This window comes from Oncorhynchus kisutch, linkage group LG17 (assembly GCF_002021735.2).
Source record: "Oncorhynchus kisutch isolate 150728-3 linkage group LG17, Okis_V2, whole genome shotgun sequence".
NCBI lineage: Eukaryota > Metazoa > Chordata > Actinopteri > Salmoniformes > Salmonidae > Oncorhynchus > Oncorhynchus kisutch.
In genome coordinates, this window is record NC_034190.2 from 31,603,918 (window position 1) to 31,623,051 (window position 19,134).

The window sequence follows — 19,134 nt, forward strand, 5'->3', positions numbered from 1 at the left end:
GGTGGGAACATGTGGGTCTGGGCAGGTGGGATGTTGATGTGTGTTTGTCTGTTGTCTGTGTATGTTTATTTTGTTTTAAAAATGTAATAAAATGTTATAAATACAACAACAAAAAGTGGAACATGTGCTCTTTAAGACAGAATGTTAAAATTAGGTGAATTTTTGTTGTATATATATATATTTATTTTTTTTAAATAAAAGTACACTACCTAAAAGGCACTCTACTGGTGGAATGACACAACTGTCGAAAATAAATAAATATTCCTGTACAATATAACAGCATGTTTTAATCAATAGGCGATGTGGTTATATTTCATATTGTTTAACACTGTGAAAATAAATATGATTAAATATTAAACGGACGTGAAAATATACTGTCTGTAATGCTGATTGAAGCAAAGATTGAACCTTGTGATAAACTTCCATGAGGTTTCTATGGAAGAGGAACAGAGACATTAGAGACACAAGAGACTTTAATCTGTTTATACAGGCCTGGGCTAAATGATAGGGGTTACCGGGGATGCTGACGTAGCGGACTTCAAAAGTGTCACCCTCACCCTTGGTCTAATGGTCGAGACATTGGTTTCTCCTGTGGGAGACCTGGGTTTGAATCCTGACTGACAATAGCACCAAATTGTGGGACAGTCTCTTGTGGAGGAGGTGGTAGCCCTGCCTGCGACTTCCAAATCAGTGTCACACTTGGTATACACAGTCAAGATGTTGGTTTCTCCCTGGGTTCAGATCCTGCCTGTGACACTGGCTTCTCCCATTACAAATCAGGGCACCCTCATACGCCTCGAAAATATGAACACATAAATAATTGTCAAATTGTTTGTGTAGAGAACTTATCAGGGTTCCTCCATGGGTCAATGTATAATTCGCACCCTGCACTAAGTCTAATGTATTGTGTGATGATGTCACTTTTGCTCTGCTACTACAGCTGCTGGTGTCAATACTGTTCTGACTGTACCTGGAATCAGCAGGGGAAACGGTGTGTGTGTGGCAGGGAGATTAATTATGTGTGAAAATGGGCGGTGAGGTTGTACAGTATTTAATGTATGTGTGTGTGCCTGCGTGCGTGCGGTCATGCAGGTGTGTGTGTGATAGAGAACAGGGACAGAGACAGAGAAGGGGAGAGTGAGTGACAGAAAGAGAGACAGAGAGAGAGACAGAGAAAGGGAGAGTGGGTGACAGAAAGAGAGACAGAGAAGGGGAGAGAGAGTGGGTGACAGAAAGAGAGAGAAGGGGAGAGTGGGTGACAGAAAGAGAGACAGAGAGAGACAGAAAAGGGGAGAGTGGGTGACAGAATGAGAGACAGAGAGAGACAGAAAAGGGGAGAGTGGGTGACAGAATGAGAGACAGAAAAGGGGAGAGTGGGTGACAGAAAGAGAGACAGAGAATGGGAGAATGGGTGACAGAAAGAGAGGATATGGATCTACATGTGACTGTGAGCAAAGTCATTAAGACATTTGAAGCCTGATCTAGTCCACAGCTATGTCTCCACAGCTCTCCCTCTCTCTCCCTATTTCGCTCTCTCCCCTCCCTCTTTTGTTGAGGAGAAGGTCACAGAAGGTGAGGCATGATGTCTTCACTCAGCAGTTAGGATTTATTCTGCCAGGGCGTATTGAATTAACTACCTCTCTCTAGTTCCACCGTGGGTGCGCACACACACACACACACACACACACACACACACACACACACACACACACACACACAGACTCATTGAGTAGTCAGCTGCCTAGTAACTTTGCAGCATTAGCCACCATTAGCAAGGCTTAAGTAACTGAAACCTCATAGCATCTGCATAAATTAGCAACTCCTCATTTGACTGTTGCCATGTAACATTAGCCAACATTCGTTACAGGCATAGTCTATAAAAGAGGTTTCCGTCATCATAAAAATCATTCAGAAATGTCCATGTCTTTCAGCAGAATATCTCCAACATGTGTTTGGCAGCAAGTGCTTGACAGAAACCGGGGCCTAACTCTCAAAAGAGAAAACCAGGGCAACAGCGGCAAGGAAAAATTCCCTACAGTAAGTAGGAAGAAACCATGAGAGATTTCACATTAGGCTACATATGACCATGTGGCATGACATACATAAATGGTCTATTTATGTATTGCTCCGTTTATTAAACTCAAGTTAAATAATCGGCTCCGTCACACCCTGATCTGTTTCACCTGCGTTATGCTTGTCTCCACCCCCCACCGGGTGTCTCCCATTTCCCCCCATTATGCCCTGTGTACTTATACCTGCGTTTTCTGTTGGTCTATTGCCCGTTTGTCTTGTCAAGTCTTTCCAGCGTGTTCTCCCGTATTCCAGTATATCTAGTTTCTGTTTTCTAGTCCTCCCAGTTCTGACCATTCTGCCTGCCCTGACCCTAAGCCTGCCATTCTGTCCCTGTTTTACACTTTCTTGGATTACCGACCTCTGCCTGCCCTGGAACTGCCGTTTGCCTGCCCCTGTTTGTAATAAACATTCGGAATTCGACCTGTCTGCCTCCTGTGTCTGCATCTGGGTCTTATCCTGAGTCGTGTTAGCCTCCTCATATCAAACATTGTTAAAGACAAGTTTCAAATTAAATCATAATGCAAGATTGAGGTTTACTGTATTTTTTACACTTTGCCCAGGATCAATAGGCCTGTTCTGTGTACTACTTACATTTCTCTATGTGTGCTAAAGGTGACCATTCTGCAGGTGTCATTATACAGTGCCTTTAGAAAGTATTCATACCCTTTGACTTATTCCATGATTTGTTGTATTACAGCCAGAATCTACACACAATACTCCATAATGACAAAGTGAAACATGTTTTTAGAAATGTTTGCACATTTATTGAAGATGAAATAATGCCAGTATTTGACAGTATTTTATGTTTTTGAATAATAAAAGTTCTAAATATGCTTTCTGAGTAGTTCATGACCCCTAGGTTGGCAACAGATAAATTATAAGCGATTTCCTGCCACGAACTCATCACAAATTCAGATACCTCCTGCGCCTCGACCTGTTATTTCATGCAGTTGTTTTCGAAGTTCGATTTTGTTTTATTTGTTCATAAGTGTTTGTGTCAAAACCTGCTATCAACTAGCCAGCTAGCTAGCTAGGTTGCAATGGAGCCTGCTTCGCCTGGAATAGCTAACAAACGTTTCCAGCACGGTAGAAGCTGTTTTTATTATGCTCTTGTCCAGGACAATATTGACAATCAGGAGTACAGTGCAGCAATTGTTTGCTTGCAGAGGATTACCGGTGGCTATCCTTAGCAAGCAAATTTCAATTCTGCGCAAACTTTCTCGTTCTCAACACCTGTGGCAGGATGCCACTCGGGCTTCATGGATTTTTCCCCGCCTTGTCAGCTGTCCCTATCCGAATGGCCTGTGCTACCTGGAGCCTGCCTGTCAAGGAAGTCATCTCCAACTGCTTCTCATCCTCCATCTTGTAGCGGAGTAGACGAAGAACAGCAAGAGGATTGTTCCAATCAGCGCTGGTCCCATGTCACAAGTAACGTGGAAACCAAAGGCAGCGGCATGCTGCTAAGTGAAGTGGAGTGTCTGCAAGAGGTCTGGAGAAGATTATCATGAGGAATAGCTTCGCTGTCACACCCTGATCTGTTTCACCTGTCTTTGTGCTTGTCTCCACCCCCCTCCAGGTGTTGCCCATCTGTACCATTATCCCCTGTGTATTTATACTTGTGTTATCTGTTTGTCTGTTTCCAGTTCGTCTTGTCTCGTCAAGCCTACCAACGTTTTTACCGTACTCCTGTTGTTTTCTCCCTAGTCCGTTTTCTAGTTTTCACGGTTTTTGACCATTCTGCCAGCCCTGACCCTGAGCCTGCCATTCTGTACATTTCGGACTCTGCTCTGGATTACTGACCTCTGCCTGCCCTTGACCTGTCGTTTGCCTGCCCGCCGTTTTTGTAATAAACTTCTGTTACTTTGAACTGTCTGCATCTGGGTCTTACCCTGAGGACTGATATTCGCAGCCCTCGTGCCTGATCTACCTGCGTTTTCAATTGCTGGGACTGCCTGTGTCTGCGACGGCTGAGCTGACTCCAACTACGCTGACTCCAGCAGCGGCTTTGTCGTCGAGTTCAGCTCCTTTGCATCTCTCTGGATCTGACGGGGTACTGCCTGCTGTGGGAGGTCTGGATCTATCGCCAGGAGCTGTGGGCGTATACTATCCTGCTTCTCGTGGGCTCGTGAAAGGTTCCACTAATGTGAGGGGTAGGAATGGGCAGATTTCCCCATCCCCTTCTCCGGCCGTTGTATTGGGCAGTTCAATGGCGAGAAACATCTCAGTAACTGGAATAAAAACGGAGTACAGGTCATCAATAAGATGCGCCAAAACATTTTAAACCTGCAGCAGGAAATTCTGTTGATCATAGTTCATGTGGGATTCAATGACATTATGAATGGGTCTATGCTTTACACTAACAAACGCACCATAATATCTGGCCCTGTGCCCTCCCTAAATCATGGCTTTGAACATTCCAGCAGACATTTAGCCTTCCATAACTGGCTACGTGACTATTGCAACTCTGAGGGTGTAACATTTATTGACAATTTCGATACCTTATGGAAACAAAGCTTGTTTTCCACCCAAATCATTTGGGTTCCTGGATCGTTTCACAGCATTATAAGGCTGCGTTGAGACAATGATTATCAATGACCCAAGCCCAGCTCAGTTAATCCCTACCATGGCGCTGAGTTGTCATAATGCTTAAGAAAATGTACACTACCGTTCAAAAGTTTGGGGTCACTTAGAAATGTCCTTGTTTTCCATGAAAACATACATGAAATGAGTTGCAAAATGAATAGGAAATATAGTCAAGACATTGAAAAGGTTATAAATAATGATTTTTAATTGAAATAACAATTGTGTCCTTCAAACTTTGCTTTCATCAAAGAATCCTCCATTTGCAGCAATTACAGCCTTTGGCATTCTAGTTGTCAATTTGTTGAGGTAATCTGAAGAGATTTCACCCCATGCTTCCTGAAGCACCTCCCACAATTTGGATTGGCTTTATGGGCACTTCTTACGAACCATACGGTCAAGCTGCTCCCACAAAAGAGCAACAGGGTTGAGATCTGGTGACTGTGCTGTCCACTCCCTAAATAGTTCAATCGTCCCTAAATAGTCCCTAAATAGTTATTGCATAATTTGGAGCTGTGCTCTGCGTCATTGTCCTGTTGAAGGAGGAACTTGGCTCCAAATAAGCGCCGTCCACAGGGTATGTCATGGCATTGCAAAATGGGAGTGATAGCCTTCCTTCTTCAAGATCCCTTTAACCCTGTACAAATATCCCACTTTGCCACCACCAAAGCACACCCAGACCCTCACATTGCCTCTGCCATGCTTGACAGATGGCGTCAAGCACTCCTCCAGCATCTTTTAATTTTTTCTGCGTCTCACAAATGTTCTTCTTAGTGATCCGAACACTTCAAACTTAAATGAATCTGTCCATAACACTTTTTTTTACAATCTTCCTCTGTCCAGTGTCTGTGTTCCATTGCCCATCTTAATCTTTTATTTTTATTGGCCAGTCTGAGATATGTATTTTTCTTTGCAACTCTGCCTGGAAGGCCAGCAACCCGGAGTTGCTTCTTCACTGTTGACGTTGAGACTGGTGTTTTGCGGGTACTATTTAATGAAGCTGCCAGTTGAGGTCTTGTGAGGCATCTGTTTCTCAAACTAGACACTCTAATGTACTTGTCCTCCGTTGTGCACCGGGGCCTCCCACTCACAACAGTGTTGTACAAGATCTTCAGTTTCTTAGCAATTTCTCGCATGGAATAGCTTTCATTTCTCAGAACTAGAATAGACTGATGAGTTTCAGAAGAAAGTTCTTTGTTTCTGGTCATTTTGAGCCTGTAATCGACACACAAATGCTGATGCTCCAGATACTCAACTAGTCTAAAGAAGGCCAGTTTTATTGCTTCTTTAATCAGAACAACAGTTTTCAGCTGTGTTAATATAATTGCAAAAGGGTTTTCTAATGATCAATTAGACTTTTAAAATGATAAACTTGGATTAGCTAACACAACGTGCCATTGGAACATAGGAGTGATGGTTGCTGATAATGGGCCATAGAAAAATCTGCCATTTCCAGATACAATAGTAATTTACAACATTAACAATGTCTACACTTTATTTCTGATCAATTTTATGTTATTTTAATGGACAAAAATGTGCTTTTCTTTCAAAAACAAGGACATTTCTAAGTGACCCCAAACTTTTGAACGGTAGTGGACATTATACCAGAGGCGTTGGAAGACACAATGTGCCACACAGCATGATGTGGGCAAGAAAATCTAGGGCGAGTTAATTGGTGAACTGTTGGAATCATGGAAATATAATGATTATTCTAATTCTATAGTTGGAATATAGTGGGCTGCACCTTTAATGCATTGTTGTCTGTCATGTTAACAAATTAATAAGTGAGAAAAAATTATTGTCAGGGTAGGGACCAAAGTGTTGGTCAGTGTTTCCAGGTGATCCTAAATATTTGTTACATTACATGTTTTCCTACTTCATGAAGCTAGCCAACATATTCATGCTTTGCCTATTCCTCTCTGTTAAGATGCCATTGCACAAACATGCTTATCTAGGCCTAGATCAGCACTGGTACCCGGCAGTATTACCTAACAGACTATGTTTGCTCTGACTCACATTTAGCAAGCTAGCTAGCCAGCTAACTAGTGATTAGCATTAGTAGCCCAGCCCTAAATGAAGTACAGAAGTATCTCATTTATATAAGTATTTGCACAACTGAGTCAATACTAGTGGTTAGAGCGTTGGGCCAGTAACCGATAGGTTGCTGGATCGAATCCCAGAGCTGACTTGGCAAAAATCTGTCGTTCTGCCCCTGAGCAAGGCAGTTAACCCACTGTTCCCTGGGCGCCGAAGATGTGGATGTCGATTAAAGCAACCCCCCACACCTCTCTGATTCAGAGTCAGTTGAAGGCATTCAGTTGTACAACTGACTAGGTATCGCTCTTTCCCTAAACTTATTGACTCAATACATTTCAGCTTTTCAGCTTTTAATAATAAAATATTATTAAGATGTAATAACAAATGTAATAAAAATGAGTCCATTGTTGTCATCCACTTATAAGCCTACATGTATAATATGTTGCTGTTACATTTCATGTTAACATGATATACTGTATCTTTAGACCCTAGTAGTGAACCTATTATAACATAACAGTATACACTACAGAGTCTGCTGTTATGTAGCAAACAGTGAGCATTCTGACATTTCCTCATAAAACAGCCGATGTTGTTAATAACATCTCCTATCCAGCAATGCTCACCATACATAGGTCCCTAGTGCCCAAATATTTGTACAAATAAATCAATAAAACATCATTCTATTTTGACATTATGGGGTATCGTGTGTAGGCCAGTGACAAAACATCTCAATTTAATACATTTTAAATTCCCGACTGTAACAAAACAAAATGTGGAAAATATATCATTTATCCTATAGACTTTGCACAATGCTTTTGCACTATGAATATGTCAATATAGTATCAATTGTATATTGTGTATTCATTCATGTACACTGAGTGTACAAAACATGCTCTTTCCGTGACATAGACTGACCAGGTAAAAGCTATGATCCCTTATTGATCTCACCTGTTAAATCCACTTCAATCAGTGTAGATGAAGGAGACAATTGAGACATGGATTGTGTATGTGTGCCATTCAGAGGGTGAATTGGCAAGAGAAAAGATTTAAGTGCCTTTGAACGGGATATGGTAGGTAGTAGGTGCCAGGCGCACCAGTGTGTCAAGAACTGCAACGCTTACTGGGCTTTTCACGCTCAACTGTTTCCCGTGTGTATCAAGAATGGTCCAAAGGACATCCAGCAAACTTGACACAACTGTGGGAAGCATTGGAGTCAACATGGGCCAGCATCCCTATGGAATGCTTTCGACATCTTGTAGAGTCCACGGCCTGTTGAATTGAGGCTGTTCTGAGGGCAAAAGGGGGTGCAACTCAAAATGAGGAAGTCCCTCTTTTTACTACTGTATGACCCACCTGCAGGCGTCCGTCCAGGGTCCTCTGGATGGTGACACACTTGCTGGGGTGCACACCGTTGGTGGTGATGGCGGTGATGAGCGAGTCCAGCTCGTCCTTCTTCTCCTTGAGCTTCTTCACCAGGCTCTCGATGGCACGCTTGGCGAAACCCTCATTCTCGCCACCCTGCCGGTGGCACATGAGGCTGTGCACGATGCTCAGGCAGGCGTCATTGCTACTGGGGGCGTTTACCGACATGATGCTGCAGAGGGAGGGAGGATGGAGAGGTCAGTGATTGACATAATGATAACCCTTTACATATGTTAATTACACTTGTCATAAAGGTTCAGGTGCATGTAAAATGACACTGTCTTGTCACTTGACATTCAGTTGTTATGCCATGTTAATGACAACATTGTGATACTGTTATGGCATACAATTCAAAATAGTGTCCTACAATAGGACTTCATAACTCCTTCCTAACCCATACTGCATTCATGAGAACAGACATGAGTGCACACCATTAGCGCATACAGACACACACACACAAAACGTAGGGAAGTTGTGTATCAAGGCTTGTGCTTTTAGTTTTTACGACTTGGGAGTGTGTGTGTTATCATTCTTTACTGGCATTGTTACTCAGCTGATAAGTACAATGACCCAACACACCTCCAGGCTTTGTAACGACTATTTGACCAAGGAGAATGATGGAGTGTTGAATTAGATGACCTGGCCTCCACAATCACCCGACCTCAACCCAATTGAGATGGTTTGGGATGAGTTGGACTGCAGAGTGAAGGAAAAACAGCCAACAAGTGCTCAGCATATGTGGGAACTCCTTCAAGACTCTTGGAAAAGCATTCCAGGTGAAGCTGGTTGAGAGAATGCCAAGAGTGTGCAATACTGTCATCAAGGCAAAGGGTGGTTTCTTTGAAAAATCTCAAATATAAAATATATTTTGATTTGTTTAACACTTTTTTGGTTACTACATGATTCCATATTATTATACCTTTATTTCAACAAGGAATTATCATTTTAATGTTGATGAGTGATGACAAATAAGAAGATTGTCTATAAAGCACTTCTGAATAAACTAACACGAGAGCACGTTGTTCTGGTCTTATGGACAGCGAAGTCCAACCTACATTTTTATATAAAACACAGTGGTAAGTCCGCAATGATAAGTAACATCCAGAGGTTTAAGTGTGAATGCCATAGCATGCATGTAGATAATATCCCCATACTCTATAACAGAAATGAAAGTAGGTTGCACAATTTTTCTTCTATTTGTAGAGGACAAACATGTCCTGTTTCTTTAAAGGAAGCCTAGCTTGATATTTAGCCTATTACAAAGTTCATCAATATGCATTTTAAAAGACAGTTTATCATCCAACCATATCATTAAGCATTTATATGCAGAGGCCTGATTAATTCGAGAGCCATCTAAACTCGTAAGTGCAAGTGTATTTCCAACCAACTTTTTGAACCTATTAAAAATCATAAAATGTGTTTTCTTTGCATTTAAAACAAGTTTCAGCTGAATAAAAGACCCTTGTAATATCTTAAAAACAGTCACCAATTGTGATAATGCTTGGTCAGCCGCTGGAGCAATAGAGTACATGATAGTGTCATCAGCATATAGATTAATTTTACACTTTATCTCGTCACCGATATTGTTTATGTAGAGAGTGAACAGTAATAGACCAAGTATAGAACCTTGTGGGACCCCTTTAATGTCATTTCATAGTTTTGATGTCTTCACTATTATTCTACAATGTAGAAAATAGTTTAAAAAATAAAGAAACACCCTTGAATAAGTAGATGTGTCTAAACTTTGGACTGGTACTGTACATGCTAACAATTATAATCTCCCAGAATGAGCTTGATCCAACTTGGCAACCCTGGTCTAGCCGGGAGGCATCTACCTGTGAGGGGAATGTACCTGGTACTTTAAAGTAGCCTGCCCTTAACCATTCTACAGTTTCATTTGAAAAGGGGGAAAACATGTTTATGTGCTACTAGTGCAATGTGAATTTGATTAAATGAAGCCCCCCATACTCACTAATCAACATACCTTCCCTACCATGCCTGAGTTCAGGAGGCACAAAAAAAGAAAGGAGAAAACAGGAAGGTACTATCTAAAAAGGTAATGTCTAAAAAGAAATGCTTGATCTTATGTAAGCTAATTTCTGAACTGTTAGGCCAATAAAGCCAACATGTCACTATCAGGAACTCCGTAGCAAAACTGCAGCCTTGCTCTGTTTGTCTGTTAATACGGTAATCTAATTCTGACATGAGAGCTATCATAACCTGTTGCATCTACGTGGCTAATCTGACTGGAAGTGACTCTGTTCTCCCTCTTCTCTCATTATCTTAATATCTGTCCGTTTGACAACATGCTCGCACAACAACATGGCTTCAAGCTGTGGGAGAAAGTCTCAGGCCACCAGTGTGTGTGTGTGTGTGTGTGTGTGTGTGTGTGTGTGTGTGTGTGTGTGTGTGTGTGTGTGTGTGTGTGTGTGTGTGTGTGTGTGTGTGTGTGTGTGTGTGTGTGTGTGTGTGTGTGTGTGTGTGTGTGTGTGTGTGTGTGTGTGTGCGTGTCCTCTCATGAAGAAAATTCATTGACACAGCTTCTTCAACATAGAACATCCATAAAAAGACAAACTCAGTCACTATAACGTGCCTCACATTACAAAAATGCCTGTCCTATTCATATCAAGTGATGCATGTCTTCGTTATTCAGGATATACTGTATAGGCCAGGCCTACTGAGTTGGTGTTGTAGTTAAAAGCTTATCGAGAGCAGGATAGCACTGCTTTGATAGTCGTTTTTTTGAAAGCAGTCATAGAGAATGGTGTATGTCACCATCAAAAAACCTGGTGTGTCTGTCCTCTTACACGGAACAAAACTGAGAAGTGTCTAGGGGCAGGGGTTAAGGGGGTTACACTAGACTAGGTTAGTGTTACTCTGAGGTCATTGCTCCAATAGAGATTGAGGTTGATATTATGAGTGGATTTGAGGGCTCTGTGGAAAGGGGAAAGTCTCAGTTGAAGAGAAAGCTATGATGGTTTACAGTAGGTCTAAGGCAGTGGTCACTAACCTTTTCTGAGTCAAGATCACTTTCCTAGTTACCCCTTTTTCTCCCCAATATCGTGGTACCCAATTGGTAGTTACAGTCTTGTCTCATCACTGCAACTCCCGTATGGACTCGGGAGAGGCGAAAGTCGAGAGACGTGTGTCCTCCGAAACACAACCCAACCAAGCCGCACTGCTTCTTGACACAATGCCCACTTAACCCGGAAGCCAGCCTAGTGTGCACCAATGTGTCAGAGGAAACACTGTACATCTGGCGACCGTGTCAGCGTGCACTGCGCCCGGCCCGCCACAGGAGTCGCTAGTGCGCGATGGGACAAGGACATCCCTGCCGGCCAACCCCTCCGCTAACCCAGACAACGCTGGGCCAATTGTGCGCCGCCCCATGGGTCTCCCGGGCGCAGCCGGCTGCGACAGAGCCTGCACTCGAACCCAGCATCTCTAGTGGCACAGCTAGTACTGTGATGCAGTGCCTTAGACCACTGCGTCACTCGGAAGGCCCTGTCAAGATCCCTTTCTGAGTCAAAATGCCAGCCGAGGCCTCCCGGGTGGCGCAGTGGATAAGGGCGCTGTACTGCAGCGCCAGCTGTGCCATCAGAGACCCTGGGTTCGCGCCCAGGCTCTGTCGTAACCGGCCGTGACCGGGAGGTCTGTTGGGTGACGCACAATTGGCCTAGCGTCGTCCGGGTTATGGAGGGCTTGGTCGGTAGGGATGTCCTTGTCTCATCGCACACCAGCGACTCCTGTGGCGGGCCGGGCGCAGTGCGCGCCAACCAAGGTTGCCAGGTGCACGGTGTTTCCTCCGACACATTGGTGCGGCTGGCTTCCGGGTTGGATACGCGCGGTGTTAAGAAGCAGTGTGGCTAGGTTGGGTTGTGTATCGGAGGACGCATGACTTTCAACCTTCGTCTCTCCCGAGCCCGTACGGGAGTTGTAGCGATGAGACAAGATAGTAGCGACTACAACAATTGGACACTATGAAATTGGGGAGAAAAAGAGGTCAAATTCACAACAACAAAAAAATGCCAGCCGAGAACTCCCGCTCAGATTTTTTTAAACATGACTTAAAAAACGTAAACCTATACAACAGTAACCCATTGAAAACAGTACTGTAGCAATGAGGTTTGTGCAGTAGGCTATAGGCCCAATACATTACCACCGCATATTGGCTTTGCTTGAATTGCCTTGCCAATGCATTGTTGTTCTGACCATTGTTTTTAAATATATTTCAAAATTTGAGGTAGGTTATATGATCACACCGGTAATAGGTCAGTTGTTGTATTCTGAGTGAGCATACATTTAAGTATGTTTCTTCATCTGATGGTCAGTCTCAGTGGAGGGAGAGAGCAGCAGACTGAGGGTCTGCCTATCAATATCCCTCCACTCTCCCTTTCCTCCCCTGACACTGACCAAAATGGTCAGGGCGTGAGTTGAGGTGGGCAGTCTATGTTTGGTTTCTGTGTTCGGCCTAGTATGGTTCTCAATCAGAGGCAGGTGTCATTAGTTGTCTCTGATTGAGAATCATACTTAGGTAGCCTGGGTTTCACTTTTGGTTTGTGGGTGTTTGTTTCCGTGTGAGTGTTTGGGCCACACGGTACTGTTTCGGTTTTATAAATTCACCTCATTGTTTATTGTTTTGATTCAGTGTTCAGTGCTTTCTTTTATTAAAATCATCATGAACACTTACCACGCTTTGGTCTGATCCTTACTCCTCCTCAGACGAAGAGGAGGAAATCCGTTACACTGATGGCGAAACTCGAGTCGCACCACATTATTTCTGCCTCATGCACAAATTCAGTTTGTTATTCCTATGAGCAGAGAAAGTGAAATGTTTCTCAATATTAAAAAAGATAATAATAATAATGCAAGCATATCGATACACTTTCCTACTCAATCATTTCATCTGCAGTGCTGGTTGTAGTGCGAGTGGAAGTGGGAAGAACAGGCATTTTATGGCTTATAAAAGTGTTGAATGAAAAGTGTTGACAGTGCTGACTAAGAACTTAAAGCGAACTCACTCATAAAAACAGCAGCTCTTTGCTGTATTCGTTGGCGTCTCTCTTTTGTCATGGTTTTAAAAGTGTTGAAATCTCACAGTATACATTTTGCTGTAGCTTTCTTTTGGGTCTGCTACGTTACGGCAGACACTGTAATCTGAGTGCACTTGATTTGCTCTCCGGGCCCGCAGGGAAAGCAGAGTTTGTACCTTCAGACTGGTTCAAAATGGGAACATTTCGCCAACCTAGTGCACCTACCGCCAACAGCATGAGAGGAATACAAAAAAATAGGAACGCAAGCATTAATAATTTTTCGGAGGTGAAAAATGTTTGGCGATCGACTACGAATGCCTTGGAGATCGACCAGTTTGGTTAGTAACCACTGGTCTAAGGACTGTTGATCAACCTGTCGTAAGACCGACTACAAACCAAGCTTAAGAAAGGCTCTAAATCATAAAGCAAAATTAAAGTATTCAGAAGTGAATCCATGCAACAGATGACCAACAATAAGGGCAGTCTGAGAAAAGAATGATAGCTTGGCATAGAGATGTCATTCTGTGGGTATATGATAGATTTGTACTAAACTAGGGCCTACCCCACAATGAATAGGTATATAACTAGAAAATTATCAAGTGAGCAATTAATGAAGGAAGGACTACAATTCTGTTCTGACACTATTCCTCTAGGCCAAAAGTACCCTCTTAGGGCTGCCCCATTTTGAAGGTAAAATATTATTAAAATGTAATAACAATGAGCACAAGGTTGTCATCCACTTATGTGTTGCTTAATGTGTTGCTGTTACATTTCATGTTAACATGACATACTGTATCTTTAGACCATAGTAGTGAACCTATTATAACATAACAGTTATAACAGCGCCCAAATATGCTTTGCCAATTGAAGATGTACTGTTTTATGGCAGTGTCTGGTACACTTGCACTTGACTATAAACTCATCTCATGGAATGGAAAGGATCCTTACATGGAAAAAATAAACTACAACCAAAACACAGCATTGCTGTTGTAACCTTCTTGGCCGATCCTTACAATGCATTATTCTAACTCAATCTGACCAATTTTCAAGCCATACATTCACTTTACTAGGATCTTCCGCGGAGACGTAAACACTGCCACACCATATTTGGTCATTACGCGTCACCAAATCTAGGCTACCGTCTAACGTCTAAACATTTTAAGAAATCCTGGTAGGGATGATAAAACGTTTTCGGCATTGTATCAATCTAATCATACGAAAGCCGGCGCTACAATGCAACTCATTACAGTAGCATATTTGAATAGAACATCAGAAGTTGATAAGATAGAGGGCAAAATGTCATATCAACTACCTTTCCGAAAAAAGAATCGCCAATGCAGACTAACGTTAGACAGTCATGCAGCCAGTGAAATCACTGCAGGACCAAATCATTCGAAATGAAAGCAGCTTATCTTAAGCACATCATAAAAACCAAGACACACAGACACACTCCCCTGGTTGATACAACTAACGTTAGCGAGTAATCAAGCTATTTTGCTTGTCAGGACCGGGTACAGAAATCTCCTCAACATCCATATCTTATTTAGTATGATTGGAGAATGAAGAGCTCCCGTGACGAGAAAAAGCCGCATACTTTGATAAATTAACTATACTTACACATCAGCCGGAGTATTGAAGGATAAGAAGTGAAATAGTGGTGAATGTGGTGCACTGAGGTAGCCAGTAATCCGACTTTCCTTCCTCCCCTAAGGGGCTATCTGCTTCTATCCCTGTCGATATGACTATCAGCCTCGCTGTCTCCGCTCGTGCATCCTGCTAGCGCCCAGAAACCTCGCGCTCCGTACAATAACAAAAGAAGGAAGATATTGTGCGCGTGAGTGTCTCCCTGAGCACCAGCCAATGGGGCCTCCGGTCTCAAAGGGACTGCGGCTCTCAGCCAATAGTGACGAGGCTTTCACGGTGAAAGATTGACATATCAACGCGACTGTTTTTTTAAAGTGGCGCCGCGGAGATTACCACGCCCCTCTGCCCTTCCACACTGCTAATGACTAGTGATGTGTGTTGTAGGCTATTATCATTATTTTGTACATTTATTTAACTAGGCAAGTCAGTTAAGAACAAATTCTTATTTCAGTGGGTTAACTGCCTTGTTCAGGGACAAAATGACACATTTTTACATTGTCAGCTCAGGATTCGATCTTGCAACCTTTCAGTTACTGGCCTAATGCTCTAACAACTAGGCCACCTGTCGCCCAAGTAGGCCTACACACCACTCCAAGTTTGATGACTATTGTATTGTTTATTATGTCCCTATTATTTTTTGCACCACTAAGCATTTCCCTGTTGTATTCTGCGCCCAGCACGGTGCACATGACAAATAAACTTTGATTTGATTTGACCCTCATTTGTTAACTCTAAGGTCATTTTAGAGTGAAACTGAAGGGGCATGGCTAACAATGACAGACAACAAGGTACCATGGTGACAAATGGGGCAATTAGTACTCCACTTGTCTTGGGTAATACATTTGATCTACTGAACTCTAGAAAGGGTGTGATAACTTTTTTAATAAACCAACCATCAGATCAAATGTTATTTGTCACATGCGCCGAATACAACCGTTGTAGACCTTACAGTGAAATGCTTACTTACAAGCCCTTAACCAACAATGCAGTTTTAAGAAAATACCTAAAAAAAATGTAAGAGATAAGAATAACAAATAATTAAAGAGCAGCAGTAAGTAACAATAGCTAGGCTATATACAGAGTCAATGTGCGGGGGCACTGGTGCCAAGGTAATTGAGGTAATATGTACATGTAGGTAGAGTTATTAAAGTGACTATACATAGATAAAAAACAGAGAGTAGCAGCAGCGTAGAAGGGGAGGGGGGTGCAATGCAAATAGTCTGGGTAGCCATTTGATTAGCTGTTCAGGAGTCTTATGGCTTGAGGGTAAAAGCTGTTTAGAAGCCTCTTGGACCTAGAATTAAATTTGATGGATGGAACCTTGGGTCAGGTGATGTACTGGGCCGTATTTTCTAACCTCCGTAGTGCCTTGCGGTCGGAGGCCGAGCAGGTGCCGTACCAGGCAGTGATGCAACCAGTCGGGATGCTCTCGAAGAGTCAGTACAATTCTGTTTTAATGTACCATTTGTATCATCAAATTTATTTATAAAGCCCTTCGTACATCAGCTGATATCTCAAAGTGCTGTACAGAAACCCAGCCTAAAACCTTAAACAGCAAGCAATGCAGGTGTAGAAGCACGGTGGCTAGGAAAAACTCCCTAGAAAGGCCAAAACCTGGAAGAAACCTAGAGAGGAACCAGGCTATGAGGGGTGGCCAGTCCTCTTCTGGCTGTGCCGGGTGGAGATTATAACAGAACATGGCCAAGATGTTCAAATGTTCATAAATGACCAGCATGGTCAAATAATAGGTCTGGGACAGGTAGCAGTCCGGTGAACAGGTCAGGATTCCATAGCCGCAGGCAGAACAGTTGAAACTGGAGCAGCAGCACGGCCAGGTCAACTGGGGACAGCAAGGAGTCATCATGCCAGGTAGTCCTGAAGCATGGTCTTAGGGCTCAGGTCCTCCGAGAGAGAGAAAGAAAGAGAGAAAGAGAGAATTAGAGAGAGCATACTTAAATTCACACAGGACACCGGATAAGACAGGAGAAGTACTCCAGATATAACAAACTGACCCTAGCCCCCGACACATAAACTACTGCAGCATAAATACTGGAGGCTGAGACAGGAGGAGTCAGGAGACACTGTGGCCCCATCCGATGATACCTCCGGATAGGGCCAAACAGGAAGGATATAACCCCACCCACTTTGCCAAAGCACAGCCCCCACACCACTAGAGGGATAACTTCAACCACCAACTTACCATCCTGAGACAAGGCCGAGTATAGCCCACAAAGATCTCCGCCACGGCACAACCCAAGGGGGGGCGCCAACCCAGACAGGAAGATCACATCAATGACTCAACCCACTCAAGTGATGCACCCCTACTAGGGACGGCATGAAAGAGCACCAGTAAGCCAGTGACTCAGCCCCTGTAATAGGGTTAGAGGCAGAGAATCCCAGTGGAAAGAGGAGAACCGGCCAGGCAGAGACAGCAAGGGTGGTTCATTGCTCCAGAGCCTTTCCGTTCACCTTCACACTCCTGGGCCAGACTACACTCAATCATATGACCCACTGAAGAGATGAGTCTTCAGTAATAACTTAAAGGTTGAGACCGAGTTTGCGTCTCTCACATGGGTAGGCAGACCATTCCATAAAAATCGATCTCTATAGGAGAAAACCCTGCCTCCACCTGTTTGCTTAGAAATTCTAGGGACAATTAGGAGGCCTGTGTCTTGTGACCGTAGCATACGTGTAGGTATGTACGGCAGGACCAAATCAGAGAGATAGGTAGGAGCAAGCCCATGTAATGCTTTGTAGGTTAGCAGTAAAACCTTGAAATCAGCCCTTGCCTTGACAGGAAGCCAGTGTAGGGAGGCTAGCAATGGAGTAATATGATCAAATTTTTTGGTTCTTGTCAGGATTCTAGCAGCCGTATTTAGCACGAACTGAAGTTTATTTAGTGCTTTATCCGGGTAGCTGGAAAGTAGAGCATTGCAGTAGTCTAACCTACAAGTAACAAAAGCATGGATTAATTTTTCTGCATTTCTGGACAGAAAATTTCGGATTTTTGCAATGTTACGTAGATGGAAAAAAGCTGTCCTTGAAACAGTCTTGATCTGTTCGTCAAAAGAGAGATCAGGGTCCAGAGTAACGCCGAGGTCCTTCACAGTTTTATTCGAAACGACTGTACAACCATTAAGATTAATTGTCAGATTCAACAGAAGATCTCTTTGTTTCATGGGACCTAGAACAAGCATCTCAGTTTTGTCCGAGTTTAAAAGTAGAAAGTTTGCAGCCATTCACTTCCTTATGTCTGAAACACAAGCTTCTAGCGCGGGCAATTTTGGGGCTTCACCATGTTTCATTGAAATGTACAGATGTGTGTCATCTGCATAGCAGTGAAAGTTAACATTATGTTTTCAAATGACATCCCCAAGAGGTAAAATATATAGTGAAAACAATAGTGGTCCTAAAACGGAACCTTGAGGAACACCGAAATTTACTGTTGATTTGTCAGAGGACAAGCCATTCATAGAGAGAAACTGATATCTTTCCGACAGATAAGATCTAAACCAGGCCAGAACTTGTCCGTGTAGACCAATTTGGGTTTCCAATCTCTCCAAAAGAATGTGGTGATTGATGGTATCAAAAGCAGCACTAAGGTCTAGGAGCACGAGGACAGATGCAGAGCCTCGGTCTGATGCCATTAAAAGGTTATTTACCACCTTCACAAGTGCAGTCTCAGTGCTATGATGGGGTCTAAAACCAGACGGAAGCATTTCGTATACATTGTTTGTCTTCAGGAAGGCAGTGAGTTGCTGCGCAGCAGCCTTTTATAACAATTTTGAGAGGAATGGAAGATTCGATGTAGGCCGAGAGTTTTTTATATTCTCTGGGTCAAGGTTTGGCTTTTTCAAGAGAGGCTTTACTACTGCCACTTTTAGTGAGTTTGGTACACATCCGGTGGATAGAGAGTCGATTATTATGTTCAACATAGGAGGGCCAAGCACACGAAGCAGCTCTTTCAGTAGTTTAGTTGGAATAGGGTCCAGTATTCAGCTTGAAGGTTTAGAGGCCATGATTATTTTCATCATTGTGTCAAGAGATATAGTATTAAAACACTTGAGTGTTGTATGACATTCTGTGATAAGCAGTGCACTCGCGTGGTATATGTGAGTGCTACTACCTCTACCTGAGCCTCAGGCGTTGTGGTATAGGTCATTAAACGATTGCTTCTGCACCGCAGATTGAGGATCGAGCCCCCTTCAGCTTTTCTCTAAGATACAATAGAGTTATAGGCACAAAGAACTGTCGTGAAACTCTATCTAACTCTCCAATGAAAATGCCATACATACCTGTCTGCACAAATTCTCTCCAAATCCATGTTCAGGGAAATCCAGGGATA

At 43.0% G+C, this 19,134-nt stretch overlaps 1 protein-coding gene across 1 annotated transcript in view; it reads right to left on the minus strand.

The window, feature by feature from the left end:
• Window positions 1-14,935, minus strand: part of LOC109908449 (mothers against decapentaplegic homolog 4-like) — a 31,403-nt gene extending 16,468 nt beyond the window's left edge. The window contains exons 1-2 of the mRNA XM_031793553.1: window positions 14,763-14,935; window positions 8,044-8,284 (exon numbers count right to left, since the gene is read on the minus strand). Coding sequence (XP_031649413.1) covers window positions 8,044-8,280 — 237 coding nt within the window. The 5' untranslated portion in view covers window positions 8,281-8,284; window positions 14,763-14,935. The remainder of the gene's footprint in view (window positions 1-8,043; window positions 8,285-14,762) is intronic.
• Window positions 14,936-19,134: the final 4,199 nt, after the last annotated feature.